The following is a 17,221-nucleotide window of genomic DNA, read 5'->3' as shown; positions in this document are numbered from 1 at the left end:
CATGCTTTTTTAGCCCCCTTTCATGCTGTTCTTCAATGGTCAGGATCCCCACAGGATCACTACAGAGCAGGTATTATTTGGGTGGTGGCTCATTCTCAGCACTGCAGTGACACTGACATGGTGGTGGTGTGTTAGTGTGTGTTGTGCTGGTATGAGATAAGACACAGCAGTGCTGCTGGAGTTTTTAAACACCTTAGTGTCACTGCTGGACTGAGAATAGTCCACCAACCAAAAATATCCAGCCAACAGCTGGGCAGCGTCCTGTGACCACTGATGAAGGTCTAGAAGATGGACAGTGAGTGGACACGGTATTTAAAAACTCCAGCAGCGCTGCTGTGTCTGATCCACTCATACCAGCACAACACACACTAACACACCACCATCATGTCATTGTCACTGCAGTGCTGAGAATCATCCACCACCTAAATAATACCTGCTCTGTGGTCCTGTGGGGGTCCTGACCATTGAAGAACAGGGTAAAAGCAGGCTAAAAAGATATGTAGAGAAACAGATGGAGTACAGTCAGTAATTGTAGAACTACAAAGTGCTTCTATATGGTAAGTGGAGCGGATAAAATGGACAGTGAGTGTAGAAACAAGGAGGTGGTTTTAATGTTATGACTGATCGGTGTATTTTCTTTATTAAAGAGATGCAATCCTTCATAGATCCTCTTAGTAAACCTTTTTGTTGGTATTTGTACTTTTAGTAAATCAGGGTCTAATGCGTAGTTACAATAAGGCCACGTCTAATGGAAGAATATGACTTCTTCAAATAACTTAATCAATTTATAACAAAAAAAATTGGAAGTTTTGATAAATAAAGTTTAGGAAGACGAAAAGAATTAAAAAAAAAAAACTATATAAAAGCGGTTCAGTCCAGATATGAGTTGACACTTTACTGGTAACAGTATCCAAACAAAGTAGAAACGCTCCAGCTCATTAGACTATTAAAGAGCTGCTGTATTGCGAGTGGTGGTTTTTTGTTTTACTCTTTCAGACAGGAGGAAGAGACATGGCACTGTTCCTCCTAAACCAAGATGCACTATAGAAAATCCTTAAAGGAAGCATATTTACGTTGTATTGCAGACAAGGCAAAAGCGTTGCTTAAAGCTTTTTTGTTCTTTTCAAAGACTGTAAAAATCGATAACAAAAATAGACGCTCTGAGTTTCTTTCCGATGCAAAATAAACACATCAATTAAAAAAAAGAAAGTGAAAAAGAAAGAACGAGTCTCGTATTAAAAAACGACTATCAAAAATGAGGACGTTCAGGCGAATGTAAAAAGTATATATGTATACGCACAAGTATACATATATAGATGAAAATACGTTATACAAATAAGCCAAGCAAAGACTACAACAGCAGCCTGCTATGACTTTTCCCTACAAAAATCATCAAATAAAGTAAAAACTAAAAAAGTGTAAAAACTCAGATAAGGAAGAGAATCTATTTGGTAACAAAAGCGTACAATATGCCTTGATACAAAAAACGTATGGAGAAAATGTACCTTTACTAAAGCTTATACAATAACCTTGGTCCATATTACTTATTGAACATCACCCTCGTCTTCTAGGAAGTCCAGACAGAGCCACAAAAACATTCAGTTTCACTCCTTCACTCAAACACCGACTGTAGGGGGGATAAAGAAATTGAACTGAAGAGGGAAGCTTCACTGTCATGGGTGTGTCTTCACCTTCTGTAGTTCTTTGACAGGTACAGGTGATATTCGCCATGCAGCAGCGTCCATCACCATAAATCCTTCTCAATATCCCAAAGACATCACCCATCCCCCCTCTTCATTTTAGCCGAGGTGTTTGACATCTATATGCAGCATTTCTCTGAAGTGTACCTGTAATTTTCTTTACCCCCCCCCCCCCCCCCCCCCCCCCTCAGTGTAGCATGTGTGCAGTTCTTGAGTGTTCCCGTGTGTGTTAGGAGACCACAGTGGTGTTGGAGGAGTTTTCCGTGACCGAGTCAGTGTTGGCGCTGTTCGCAGAGCGCAGGATGGCTCCGGCAGCGCTGCAGTGAGGCCTCGGGCCTGGCTCTGGCGTGTATGTGAACGTCAGTGTGGTGGAGTAGATGATACCGTCGTTCCGCACCAGCGTTACGGGAACCTGTACCGGCTGCCTCACCCACCTCCAACCCTCACGGAACGCTGAAATATCAGGTACTACGCATAGCATGCTCTCTCCACACCTGCAGAACAGGAAACACCGGGTTTAAACACAAGCTTTCGATTGGAATTCCATCCCTTTTTCTCCAGATTTAGCATAGCCAATTAGCATAGTCTTCCGCTGCTGGGGATCCCAGTTGCGCCCGAAGAGGGTATATTAGCCTGGTCCATGCCCCCTCTGACGCATGCACAGTTCCTCGACCCCTTCTTTTTCGCCTGTGCCTCGGTGGATTCGCACATGAGGCTCCTCCTTTGCTGCACAGGCACCTCATGCTGCTAACCAGTCCTTGCACAGCGTTTGAAGACCACACCGACTTTATTAGTCTGGTCTTTTCTCACCCAGCAGACTTGATCGCCAATTTTTGTCTGCTGCAGGTATTGCCAATTGTGCCCGCTAGATGGCACCCAGCCGACCGGTAGCAGAGCTGAGATTCAAACCAGGAAGTTCAGAATCTCAGTGCTGGTGTGCTAGAGGAAGATCCTGCACTTTTTAGCCCTTGTTTTTTTTGACAGAACTGTCCATCACCAAACATTGCCACCATTTTTTAAATGGCTGGATTAAATTATCATTTTTCCATAGTTCAGGCAGGAATAAGTGTATCATAGGGTCTGTCTGAAAACTTGAGTGAACTGCCTTGCTGTCTACTGCCTACCTAGGCAGCTGCCTAAGACACTCTAATAAAAACTTATAGGAAAGGTTATTTGGACACCTTACTTAGACAGCAATTACGTTGATTATATCCATTTAAACCAAAGGGCTGAGGTGACACAACTCACTAGCATGCCAGCTAACATCTTCCTCCGTGCACCAAAAATGCTTACATTGTACACCTTTATACGAATAAAAAATCTATGAGAATTTATTTACATTTAAAACAAGTCATATTTGTAATTTTTTGAAACAAAAGTTGTGCCGCATTAAATGCTGGGATTACCTTCACTGCTGGAGTAACATTTGATGCTTCCTCATCATTTAGTCAGTTTATAGCTTAGATTTACATTTTCGACATTTAGAAGATGCTTTTATCCAGCAGTGATTATACAGTGACAGTTTATTGTCTAAGCAATTGAGGGTTAAGGGCCTTGCTCAAGGGCCCAACAGTGGCAGTGGTGGGGCTTGAATTAGCAACCTTTCGATGACTAGTCAAGTACCTTAACCACTAGGCTACATCTGCTTGGAATTAAGGCACCTCAGTAGGAGCATTTTAAGGAATGTAAGAATTAAGTCTTCTTCTTTGGAGCACATGTAGGATGATGTAAAATGCCATCTATGTAGAGAGCTCACTAGGTTTTCAGACAGACCCTTGAATGTACACCTGATACTGTAAAAGTGCCTCATATTTGTGGCCTGTTAGATGACTATTTGTGTACAAAATTATTTCTAGGAAGATGGATGCCTAATAATTATGTCTCTTGTAATGTACCTAACAAAGGCACAAATGAGCAGAATATGCAGGTGAACTGATAACAGCTGAGGGAATCATATATATACTTTGGAAACAACAGCTCTTTTGTCTGTATAGCATTTCAAATCCATGTGTAAAGTAAGACATCTAACCTGTACATGGTCTCAGCTTCAACGTCCCCAAACCACACACGCAGGTTTGGAGCAAAGTTCTGTCCTGTTAGTTCCAGCATTGCTACATCCCCTCCACCATTCAGCTGGACACACATAAACACACAAAGTCCATCGGTTCTGTGGTTTTTAAACCAAGGTATGTAATGTATAGCCTGGTCATGGCTAAAAATGATTTGTCATAACCACTTACACTAGTTATAATAATAATTAATTGCTAATTTATAACATATTAAAATCTGCTGTGTGGTTTGTTTCTTTCTGTCCCCAAAGGTTACCTGATTGTTAATAAACATTAGTCAGCTTTATCTATTTACTAGGACTTCATTTAGATTTTGTATTATGCACCACCATATAGCTGTTCAAGGTGAGGGGGGCTGAATATTTCAGATTGTAAATGTACTAACCTGTAAACTCTCAACCACAGGCACAGGTGTGACAGATGAGTGGACAGGTCCCATTCCCTCATAGAAAGTGTATTCTGCTTTGTCTGTGCTGATGATTGTCCAGGAGGCACCATCGTTTACCATCTCTTTATTTGGTTCTTTTGGGCATGGAGTGGCCTGACACACACACACACACACACACACACACACACACACACACACACACACACACACACACACACACACACACTTAGTAAAGACACTTCGCCAAATGGGTACATTCATTATTAATATATTAGAAAATGGATATCAGTTAAACTTGCTTAGGAAAATAATTTATGAGCTAAAAGATGTTATGTGTGAATGATACAGAGCATGTATAAGGTAAAGTCATGTATAAGGGTGTAAGGGACTGTTTGTATTAGTGTTAAGCAATAAAGGGCAAAAATTATCCATGGACAAACTAATCCGATGGCATCACAAAATTACCCAAATATCCCAAAAACCTTCTTAAAAAACCCCAATAATTTGCTTTTAAAAAATTCGGCACAGTAAAGGATACATCTATTCCTCAAATCAGCTCTTCTCCATCATCCTGTTGTTTCTAAATACAGTCATTGCAATCAGGTGCTTAGCAACTACTCTGATTGTAATGACTGCACTGATCTATGCCATGATCAATGCAAGAATATAAATCAGGAGACAGCTACTCTATGATCTATATTCCAGGTAACATTTATGGATAATGACCTGCCTTTGTTGTTTTGCTCAATTAAAGTACAAATGGTATTTACAACATCAATAATAAAGACTGCAGAATGTGTAGGATCAGCCAGTTGCCTACAAAAGAGCTATAATCCATTTTCTGAATGCTCAAATACAAGTCCTAATGGGCTGGTTATGGGATATTTGAGCATCAAGAAAATCAGAACAGTATTTTGGAGGAATGTGGTGTAATTTACAGCATTTATTTACAAAAAATGACAACTGGTCAAAATTAGTGTTGCAGTTGTTTCAGACCTCAAACAATGCTAAGAATATTTGGTTTATTGTTAATCACAGATTTTATAAGTCTTCCATGAAAGTTGTCCACTTTTTGTGAATGTGAAATCTGTAAACTGGATCTGGTTGGTAAAATAGGATCTAGTGGTAAAATAAATAACAAAATATGGTAAATACCTATTTACTTTTACTTAATAAACAAAGATTAAACAGAATGAAGAGAAAAATGTGTCAGGTTCTTAGAAATGCTGGAACAACTACAGTGCTACAACAGTACAGTGTAGCTACAAGAAGTGATGTAGTATTAAAGAGCAAAGTTGCTCATTCCAAGTAATGCTTGACGTAATTTTTACTGTTTAATTATTTATATTTAAAAACTTAAAACTTAAGGTGGCACTGGAGTAAATTATGCTAGACCACTATAACTGAAATTCAGCATTGCTATAAGGCGGTTGAGTGTTAACATAGAGACGATTGGCTATGTGTGTGTGTGTGTGTGTGTGTGTGAGGGGGGCCCTGTGATGGATTGGTGTGCTGCCATGTTAATGCAATGCATTCCTAATGATCCCGGACCTGCAACCCTGAAGAGGATTAAGCTGTGGTAAAACATTAAAATAAAAATGGAGCAAAATTTTGAAACTCTATATTTTATAGAGGCATTGCAGATTTTCAATGTGTCTTTTTAACACACCTTTTTATTTTGTTCCTACTGAATTGTGTGTGTCTGTGTGTGTGTGTGTGTGTGGGTGTAAATGCACCAAGAAAGTGTACACACTTGAAACTGGATGATCCTCTCTTGAGAAAGGCACAGGTACATCCTCTCCGTATCCTTTAGGTAGAAAGCACATTTATGCAGCTGAGACACGGGATCGTCTGCATCCAGCAAAGCCGTCTGCTTATCCACCTTCCGGATGATCTGTATGAATATGTACAGCACAGAGGCACACACACACACACACACACACACACACACACACACACAATCATAAATAGATGAAGTACATTTATTAGTAAGGAAAAGAAAAGGGAATGAAAGACAGAAGGTGGATGAAGGAAACAGAGAGTAGGAAGAAAGTTAAAACATGTACAGCATGATTTAAAGTCTATTAGTCTATTAAATACCTAAATAAAATCATGTTTATTGTGGTTATTTGTATGTGTGGCCACTATTAAATAGTCATTGAATATGACTATTCAAATTAAGACTAAAACTGATATCATACTTGTGAAGATTAGCAGTAAATAATCAGATTTTTTGGGGGGTTTAGGTGGGGAAGTTCCTGCACACTACAATAAAGTATACAACTGTAATAATAAATCTGGTATTCCATAAAAGTAAATAAAAAAAAGACCAGACCTGCTTAAAAACCCTGCAGTTTTAGTCTCTGCTGGCTGATATATGGCGCTGCACAATGAGACTAGGGAGAATGGAGATTGGTGTGTGACTTTCCATACAAAAAAAGGCATTGTGTGAACCCCAGATGAAAAGATGTGTCGGTACTGCACACGTGTTGGAGCAGGCATGTGGCGGTGCAACCCTCCTTGGTCAGGAGTGGTCTGCAGCAGTAAAGGTGACTTACGATTGGGTAATTATATATGACTAGATTGATGGAAAAATGCATAAACAGAAAATAATGATAATAAAAGTTACCGAGAGAAAGACAAAGGTAAAAAAGAGACCGTACCAGTCGAGGAAGAGCCATCCCTGTGACAGAACAGACCAGTTTGACTGTTTGGCCGTAGTGAACGTAACCATCCCGCACAGTAAACTCCTCTCCCTCCGACTCTTCATCATCCACTGTACACACACACACACACAGAGTATTTATTTATTAGAATTTTAACGTCATGGTTTATACACTTTATTTACATTCATGACAGAACAGGTAGTTACTCATTACTCGAGATTGATCAGTTCAAGTATTTAATGTCAAACACAGTCATGGACAATTTTGTGTCTCCAATTCACCTCACTTGCATGTCTTTGGACTGTGAGAGGAAACCGGAGACACGAGAAGAACATGCAAACTTCATACAGAACAGACCGGGACCGCTCCACGAACAATCGAACAAAGAACTAGCTGTGAGGCAACAGTGCTACAGGTGGAGCCCACACACAGAGTAAACAGGGAATCGGACAGTGAGTTCTCTAGCCGTTTGCTTTATTCATGCTGATGTGTACATGCCAACTGTATGATGAAGATGTTTATGATTGTATGTGTTTGTAAATGCGTGTGGGTGAGCCTGTCTGCATGATGAAGATGTGTTTGTGCATTGGAAAAGGTCTGCATAAAGAGCTCATAGCTTTGCTTGCCTTATTTGTATGCACTTCTCATTTGGTTTTGCTTTTGACCATATCTGAAGACTTATATTGAGAGCTTGACTGAGAAGTCACACTCATGTTCAGTGAACTACATCTAACTGCATAATGCAATCTGATTGTTAAAAATTAAAACTTAAAATAGAAAACAATAACTACACAGACGCCGGTCGGGTCGTGAATGTGGGGTAAAGAGGGGACAGCCCAGCCATTGGCATGCACTTGTCAGTGTGCTCTCAGTGCCAATCCCAATCCAATTAAAATGAAAAAAAAAGGGGATCTGGTATTGTGTGCAATCAGCTAAGCGGATTAGAATGATCCATTGTAGCGACCACAACGTGGGTTCAGACCCTCTGTGTCCCTGACCAGCATGAAGTGGATAAAATGTAATTGGTGGTCAGGACCACCACAGAGCAGGTGTTGTTTGGGTGGTGGATCGTTCTGAGCGCGGCAGTGGCGCCGACATGGTGGTGGCAAGCCGTAGCCTAGTGGTTAAGGCACAGGACAAGTAATCCAAAGGTTGCTGGTTAAAGCCCCACCACTGCTAGATTGCTGCTGTTGGGCCCTTGAGCAAGGCCCTTAACCCTCAGTTGCTCAGACTGTATACTGTAACCGTACTGTAAGTCGCTTTGGATAAAGGCGTCTGCTAAATGCCGAAAATGTAAATGTAAATGTAATTAATGAATGTATCGTGTAAAGTGTGAATGTGTGGGTGACTTACAAAGGTGGATATAGAAGGCTCCCCACTGTTGTGAGCTGGCATGGAAGTTGCCACCCTCCACATGGAGGTAACGCGTGCTGACCGTCTGTGAGCGCAGTCTGTTAAACAGTGCCACTTTTGTTCCAGACGCTATACACACTACACACACCCAAACAGAAAAACAAAAAGAGAGGGAGGTCAGAGGAAAAGAGATGCAGGGAGGTCAGAAAAGCTTCGTGTTTCAAGACATCATTAAATATTAACAGTGTTTAAGAGCAAAAAGGCCAGCTAAAAGTGGAGTTACATTAAGAAGCAGTAAACACCACTCCCTTCTGGTCTGATGTTAGATATATGTTAAGCTCACACTACTTCGAATTACTAGAACAACAGGTTAACGTATTGGGTGTGTCTCCCTCTAGCGGTGGAAGATGATAAAATCATAATGCACCCATTTTTTTCTTCTTTTCCCCCTATTTTTCGTTTGTTCATCATCCTGTCAAAACATGTCACTGACGAGAACATGCTGTTTTTAAACCCTTACCCAGTTGTGTTTCTGGGAATGTTCAAAGTTCTTTGTGGTGACCAAATGTCCATATAATAATTGGAGTTTGTTACTAAGTTATGCTTAGTAATTATACAAAATTACACATAAATTATGCTTTAACTTTTAGGCAACCTTTCCTGCTCCGGTATGACTGTACAATTTATGAATACATGTTTTAACAAATTTGGTGTAGAGCAACTGTCTTGTCTACTTCCTGATGGAACACATTTGTGATCAATCAGAATGACAATTAAAGACCAGGCATTCTAATCCAGCATCTGTGATGACTTAGTGGACACAAGTTCACAAAGAGACACAGCGAAGTGGGGATTGCCATAGCTGCAGGAGGGAGATGAGGGGTCATATTAATGGCATGATCATGATTATGTCCATAAAATAATGGGTCAGGTGTCCGCATACTTTTGCAAAACAGTGTAGGTTATGACAGTCTTGGGATTTCAGTGATCATCACAGCTGTTACTTTTTTTTTACATGACAAAATAATCTGAATCAACAATATACATTTACCAACCCAAAAATCAATTCAGTGGTGTACCATGGTATCTTCCTTTCTAAGGAATAATTATGATTGACTAGCTGTGCACATGTAAATAAGAAAATCTGAGTGCGCTCTGTCCAAATCTCAAAAAAGACCAGACATATTTTAAGTAAGGAATGCCAGATGCAAAAAATCATTTGTACAGACACTTGATGTACAAAGTACTGTATATTAAACAGTGGTCTATTGCCAAGAAAAGAAAGCTTTTCACTTAAATGTTAGGTCAGTGGTAGCTTAGCAGTTACTGTTTTAAGACACAACACCACCAAGTTGTCTCTCCTGGGCTAATCAGTAGCTATAATCAGCTATACCTGTAAATCACCTTGGATAAAGGGACAGCTAAATGCCATTAATGTAAAATGTTAGTGGCTCAGAATAACAGGTGCAGTCAAACTAGCCTAATTTATATTGGCACAAAACAAGTCACTAGGCATAGCTGTACCCAGTGACATGAAATTATAAGGCCATGCAACTAATATAAATGACACTTTCTAGACCAGAAGAAAAAATACTTTTTAAGACTGTTTAAATGCTTTGAAATTTAAATTCAACTGCAGACACACTGAAACAAGTAAGTCAATTACAGCGCCTTAAAACCTCTTTCAATCATAAACTTGAATTTAACAATAATTTAGTGAGTGATTAACATTAATTTACCGAATTAAAACCAAGCATGAATGCCACGTAACTGCAACAGACCTATACATTTAAGTTACTGAGTCGTAGTAGTCTTGCACTAGTGTAGACTACCATTGGGCCTAGATAAAATAAAACATGGGTATGCTAGTATTTCACACTTAATTTTCTGGTTCATACAGATATTGACATTATAACCCTTATTAAATACCACTTAAACATGTTTCATTGTGTATTGAGTCATATGAATATGATGAATAAAAGCATGGTACAAAATAATGTCAAAAGGTCTATAAACACCAAGAATGGAAGAGAAACACAAAGCATGTCTGGAAATTGAAAAAAAAAAGAAAGAAAGAATAAAGCAGACATCCCATAATATTCAGAAGATTAAATCTGAGTGTATATTAGTAGTGCAAAGATACAGCTGATAAACTTGCAACATATTTACTGTACTCAGAAGATTGTATGAATAGTGGCATCTCAGTAAATAATACAAAGCAATACTGTTGAACATAGTAAAAGTAGCAAAAAAAGTGTGTGTGTGTGTGTGTGTGTGTGTGTGTGTGTGTGTGTGTGTGTGTGTGTGTGTGCGTGCTTACAGTCAGCATTCTTGAGGGACTGTTTCTTTTTGGAAGGTTTGGAGATGACCTTGATGCGCTTGCTGAGGAAGACACCGATGTTGGCGCTGTTGCCGTACAGCATGCGCACCGTCAGCATGAAATGCTTGCGCTTGTCCGTGTCAGAGATGTACAATGTTTTGGCTGTGCAGTAGTTCTGCATGGAGAAAGAGAAATGATGCAGAGCTCAGAGATTTACTACATACATAACATTATAACATCATGTCTTACAAAACAGTGCAGAGACGCTTGATTCGGTCTACTGAGGCGAGCAAACCTCTGACTGTGTAAAGCCTGCTAGAAAATCTTCCTGTGCAAACAAAAGAAACATTTCTCCATCACAACAGTACAGCCAAGAACACAGATGAGATCGGTTTGCCAACTTGTTGGAAATGTACTAACATTTTGGCTGTGAGACCATCAGTCTGATTATTTAATAAATTAACTTTTAAAATGGGAAGAACATTTAAGAGTTCTGGTGAGAACAAGATTACAATCTGGCACCAGGACTCTCCCCATAATGATTAGAAAGGTTTATGTACTATAGAATAGAAGGCCTTTATTTGTCCTTCATACATACACTGATCAACCATAACATTAAAACTACCTCCTTGTTTCTACACTCACTGTCCATTTTATCAGCTTCACTTACCATATAGAAGCACTTTGTAGTACTACAGTTACTGACTGTAGTCCATCTGCTTCTCTGCATGCTTTGTTAGCCCCCTTTCATGCTGTTCTTCAATGGTCAGGACCCCCACAGGACCACTACAGAGCAGGTATTATTTAGGTGGTGGATGATTCTCAGCACTGCAGTGACACTGACATGGTGGTGGTGTGTTAGTGTCTGTTGTGCTGGTATGAGTGGATCAGACACAGCAGCGCTGCTGGAGGTTTTTAAACACCCAGCTGTCCCTGCTGGACTGAGAATAGTCCACCAACCAAAAATATTCAGCCAACAGTGCCCCGAGGGCAGCGTCCTGTGACCACTGATGAAGGTCTAGAAGATGACCAACTCAAACAGCAGCAATAGATGAGCGATCGTCTATAACTTTCAACTTTACAAGCCGGGGTCAGAGCGCAGGGTCAGCTATTGTATGGCACCCCTGAAGCCAAAAGGGGTTAAGGGCCTTGCACAAGGGCCCAACAGTGGCTGAATAGCAGAGCTAATGACATATTTAGAAAAAGCCTATTTAACAATCTATTAACAGGGCTTATAATAATTTTATAAGCAAACTATAAATAAAGTCACACTCACTACGTAACAGTGCTCTTAAACAGTTTCTTTCAAAGCACCGTGTTGCTGAAAATGGAAACAGAAAACCCCCGCAGTGTGAATTGCTGGTTTTGACACTGTGTGTATGTGCTCTACCTTTCCCTCAAGGTTGAGTTGCTGCATTTCCAGGTCGCTGTTCCCGATCCCGATAAAGGCACATGGCTGAGACTCCTGCTCTGAGCAGCCGTCTCTCTCCATTTGCTCCCTCTTCTTCTTCCAGCCGCAGCCCATAAGATATACACATGGTGGAGGACAAAAAAACCTGCATACAAAGAGTAAACAAAACAAAAATGGCGAGTTACAAATGTAAACGTATCCCATCAAAGCTTTTAATCAAGATTTACATAGTTTAGGGCTTAAGGGAGGCACAACAATAAAAGTTTTGCTTTTTTTAAACTGGAGTCATAGCCATTTATGGTCAAGGCCCTCAGAGTGCACAACTGACTCTGCTCATTTACATTTTAGACATTTAGCAGACACTTTTATACACAGTGACTTACAGTGTATTGAAGCAATTGAAGGTTAAGGGTCTTGCTCAAGGGCCCAACAGTGGCAACCTGGCAGTACCTTAACCGCTAGGCTACAAGTGCCCACATATTATTATTATTATTACTGTTATTATCATCCTAATGTCAATTCCAACTCCTGGCAACCAAACTGTTTATCCAGAACATCTTGTCTTCTGTTTGGGTTTGGTTCATCATATCTCTAATTGTTTCCATCCATCTTGTTGCTAACCATCCTCTTCCTCTTCTACCTTCAACTCTTTCACGCATAACTGATTAACTGGTTCTTCCTATGTGTCCAAAATAAGAAAGATTCAGTTTGATTATCTGGGCTTTGAGTGAGAGGTTGGGTTTAATTTGGTAAAGGATCCATTTGTCTCTTGCTATTTAAGGTACTATCAAAGGTCTTTGTCATCCCAAGTTCAAGGGCATCAATATTCTTTTTGTCTCGCTACTTTTATTGTCCAGCATTTACAACCATAAAATACCTCAGAGAAGAGCATAGTCTGGACAATTCTAATCATAGTTTGAAGAGACAAATCTTTACATCTGAAGAGCTTTACATCTTTACAGTTTTTCCAGTCCATTCATTCTTGTTCTGCCAAGTGTCAGTCTGTGGCGTATTTATTGACTGCTGGATCCTGCTTTTAATAATTGATTCAAACAGAAAAAACTCCACCACTTAAACATCTTCACAATCAATGTTAAAGTCAGTGTCAGAAGTTATTGTTTCTTCCAGCAGTCTTAAATTTATAATCAGCATCCTCCAGTCCTGCTTCTCTTATTGTTTAGTGTACAGACTGAATAGGAATGGTGACAGAATGCAGTCTTGTTTAACTCCAATTATGACTGTGGCTTGTTGATGAGTGTACAGATTCATTATTAGAATAATAAAAATCGTCTTGAGGACATTCTATCATTTTGCGTGGTCAACACAGTTGAAAGCCTTGCTGTAGACAGTAAAGCGTGCTGACTTTCTTCTTGAATTCTATGGATTTTTCCAAATCCAGCATACATCTGTGATGATGTCACGATATTTCTTGTTCCCTAGCCTTTTTAAATCATGTTTGCACATCTAACAATGTAAAGCTCTGGTCTGTGTTAAATCATTTCCAGCATATCTTACCGGCGTGTAATATGTGGGGGATTATACGATAATATGAACACTTCTTCTTGTGTCCTTTCTTTGGTAGACAGTATGAACTGACATTTTCCAATCTGCCAGCCATTGAGTGCTTTTTCAGGTTTGTTGGCATAACTTGATCATCGTTTTAACCTAATCTTCTTCCATCTTGAAATATTTCCATTGCAATGACATCAGTATAACTGTCTACCTTATTGGAAAAGTCAATAACCAATCTGTGGGGACATGTGGAAGGTGGTGGATAGGTAGTCAGATAGCTCTCATAATAGCTCTAAGACATCATAATGACAAATTGGTTTTTGTGATTCTTTGCTGTTCACAAACCTTTTACAAATGGTCTAAAAGCAGTAGCGTTATAAAAACAAACAAAAAGAACTTTTAGTATCTCCATTAGTGAACTAACACAATACTGCTAGAACAGTGGGGTGAAATCCATTTTAAACAGTTCTAGTAATATACATTCATTCAAATAAATGACTAAACATTATTAAATCAGCAAGTACAGTAGAGACTGATATAATAAAGTCTGGCTGATTTCTTAGAACACAGACACTTTGCTTTTCATTTCCAGTAGATGGCAGCAGACACAATATCATTTAAAGCGCGTTTTCACCACGTCCGTTACAGTACTGCCAAAGCATTTAAATTTATATATGGTGTTAAAAAAGTTATGTAAAAAACAGTAACACATAAAACACTATTACTGTCAGGAATGTCTGTGTTTGGGTGCTGCTCTTCTGTTCATCCAACATGTCTGTTACATTCAATTAAATTCAATACATTCTATGGTAACTTAGATATACAACAAATATAGACACTTATTGCTAAAGCTTGGTTATAGATTAAAGAAACAAATAAAATAATAATACTAAAAAAACACATACACACACCTTAATAATAATGTAATAATAAAATAATATCAGTGCAATAGTAACAACAATAAAAAATAATAAAACCCCAAATCAAAAATCAGAAGTTGGGACAGCATGGAAAAAGCAAATAATAAAAAAAACACAGAGTTTCTTACATTTACTTTGACTTTTATGTGATTACAGTTTGAACCTGAGATATCTCATGCGTAGTCTGGTCAACTTTATTTCATTCATAAATAAACCTTCATTCCTGGATTTCAGGCCTGCAACACATTCCAAAAAAAGTTGGGACAGGGGCAATTAGGGGCTAAAACGAGGTGAAAAATGAGGTGAAAAAACGAAATAATCATGGTTGTACAAAAGCAGCATCCAGGAAAGGCTGAGTCTTTAATGAGCAAAGATGATCAGAAGATCTCCAGTTTGTCAACAAATGCATGAGAAAATGATTGAAATGTTTAAAACAATTTTCCTCAAAGAAAGACTGGAAGGGATTTGCATATTTCTCTACAGTCTCCCTCCACATAATATCATTAAACAATTCAAGGAATCGGGAGACATTTCAGTGCTCAAAGGCCAAGGGTGCAAGCCTAAGCTGTCAAAGGTGTTAAACGTCAAAGTAAATGTAAGAAACAATGCATTTTTATTTTACCGGCATTTTCCATACTGTCCCAACTTTTTCTGATTTGGGGTTGTAGTAAAAATGATAACAGTAAGTGCATGGTGTGCATTATGTAAATATGTGTGTGTGTGTGTGTGTATAGTGCTACTAGTATGCAGCTCTCTCTTTACTCCCCTAGTAGGTGAGATAGTCTGACAGGGTCTGAAAGAGAGTTAGATTTGGGGATGCACTTATCTGAAGGAGCTGAGGACACGGTGTAAACAAAACATGTTAAATAAGCAAAAACTAAAGTTAGTCTGAAGTAAACAAGGCACATATTTCCTCAGAAAAGAAATTGGTATTCTAAAGTTGAGTCAGTGATCCCTACAAACCCAAGTTTTTAACCTTTTTTTGTTTGAGGGCTTTAAGTGTCCAAGACAATATTGGAAACAATCCCACACAGGCTGCAATTTCTCTTCTGAAAGAACGTGTTTATTAACGAGAAAGGCCAAATGCCTAAATTAGTGTGTTTCAAATTATTTTATGTTTGTTACTACAGAATTCCTTGTCTATTAAACAAAAAAGGCTTGGGACAACCTTTTGAGACTAGTTTAACATGTATTATGCATATACACTATGTGGACAAAAGTATTGGGACACCCATTCTAATTTTGAATTTGCATGATTCAGCCTCAACAACTATAGATGTAATATGTATTTCTTTCTTTATTTTGACATCATATTTTACACACTTTGGTTACATTCATAACAGGACATGTAGTTACTGATTACACAAGATTCATCAGTTCAAGTTTCATGGACAGATTTGTCTTCCATTCACCTCACTTGCATGTCTTTGGACTGTGGGAGGAAACCGGAGCTCCCAGAGGAAGCCCACACAGACATATAGGTGTAATAAATCAATTATATAAAGCACGCTTTATGCTTCCAACATTATAGCAACAGTTTGGGAAAGGCCCTTCACTGTTCCAGCATGTCTGTGTGATTGTGCACAAAGCAAGGTCTATAAAGACATGGAGAAAATCTTGGCTTAAAGAAACTCCAGTGGCCTCCACAGAGCCCTGACCTCAGCCCTACTGAACAGCTTTGGAATGAACTGGAATAAATTGAGGCTTTCTTGACCAACATTAGTGCCCAGCCATACAAATGCTCTTTTGTTTAAATGGGCACAAATTCACACAGACATACTTTAAAGTCTTTTGAGAAGCCTTCTCAGAAGAATGGCGGTTGTTATAGCTAAAAAGATCACAAGGCTCATTGTCAGGTGTCCAAATACTTTTGGCCATACAGTGTTTATGTGTTAATCAGCAGGCTTTGCTAAGAATTGTTTGATTGAATGATCAAGACTACATCTTATAACCCATTTTTTCCAATAATTTAGTCACTTTTTCACCCACTAGCCAAGTAGATGAAACATTTGTAGCTATGGCTGTGGCTTGTTTCAAAGAAGTCAGGCTGACATGTGCTTCCTATGAAAGACAGGGAACCTTATGAAAACATGGGTCTTCAGGACCTTAGGTTACTGTCTAGAAAGAGTTTTTCCTGACCTTCCTCTAAGCACTACAGCTTTATTGCAACTCCCAAAAACTGAATATGGTAAATGTAAGTAAATGTGTGAATGCATTGCCCTCACATGACTGTGAGCTAAAGTGTGTACACCATTTGCACAAGCGCCACTTTGCACACAGCACAAAGCTGAAAAAAAAGAAGAAAAAAAATCCCACATGCTGATCAAAACAGAAACACATTCCCAAGCTTGGGTTCAAACCCAAAGAATCTCACACCGCTTAGTCAACACGAAACCTTTCTAATAGACACGACGTACAACAGAACAAATGATTAACATGTCATAAAAATGTCTGGGTCAAATACAAGTTTCTACTATATTGTAGGACGTTTTGGTGATAGGGGAACCCAGCAAGTTTGTATGAAGCTGCTTTATATCCTGCTAGTGTCTGGTTTCACATCCTACTAGTCTCATAACACCGAAAAGTCACTACAGCACAGACTGAAGAAAAGACTATGCTTTGAAGAAAGGTCTATTTAAAAAATAGATCAAATACATTTGCAATCAAACTGCAATTTAGAAAGATTATACGAATAGTCCAAAGGTTTTTCATCCAAATTTTTAAAGTGTCTGAACAATATGTGTTTCTTCAATCACAATGCTGCATTTAAACACTAACACTGTTTAGGCATGAGATACACACTGGTGAGTCAAAACAGATCTGATCCAACCAAGACAAAATCTTCACAAGACATCTGAGGAAATCCTGTGGTATCTGGTACC

General features: G+C 39.0%; 1 protein-coding gene across 1 annotated transcript in view; it reads right to left on the bottom strand.

Moving 5' to 3' along the window:
- Positions 1–1,902: 1,902 nt before the first annotated feature.
- rbpjb (recombination signal binding protein for immunoglobulin kappa J region b) overlaps positions 1,903–17,221 on the bottom strand; it is an 86,741-nt gene continuing 71,422 nt past the window's right edge. The window contains exons 4-11 of the mRNA XM_062993261.1: positions 11,887–12,052; positions 10,497–10,671; positions 8,177–8,314; positions 6,821–6,933; positions 5,911–6,051; positions 4,155–4,310; positions 3,730–3,833; positions 1,903–2,194 (exon numbers count right to left, since the gene is read on the bottom strand). Coding sequence (XP_062849331.1) covers positions 1,930–2,194; positions 3,730–3,833; positions 4,155–4,310; positions 5,911–6,051; positions 6,821–6,933; positions 8,177–8,314; positions 10,497–10,671; positions 11,887–12,052 — 1,258 coding nt within the window. The 3' untranslated portion in view covers positions 1,903–1,929. The remainder of the gene's footprint in view (positions 2,195–3,729; positions 3,834–4,154; positions 4,311–5,910; positions 6,052–6,820; positions 6,934–8,176; positions 8,315–10,496; positions 10,672–11,886; positions 12,053–17,221) is intronic.

Source organism: Trichomycterus rosablanca, chromosome 4 (assembly GCF_030014385.1).
Source record: "Trichomycterus rosablanca isolate fTriRos1 chromosome 4, fTriRos1.hap1, whole genome shotgun sequence".
NCBI lineage: Eukaryota > Metazoa > Chordata > Actinopteri > Siluriformes > Trichomycteridae > Trichomycterus > Trichomycterus rosablanca.
Note: the sequence above shows the minus strand (reverse complement) of the source record. Positions and strands in the feature narration are given on the sequence as shown.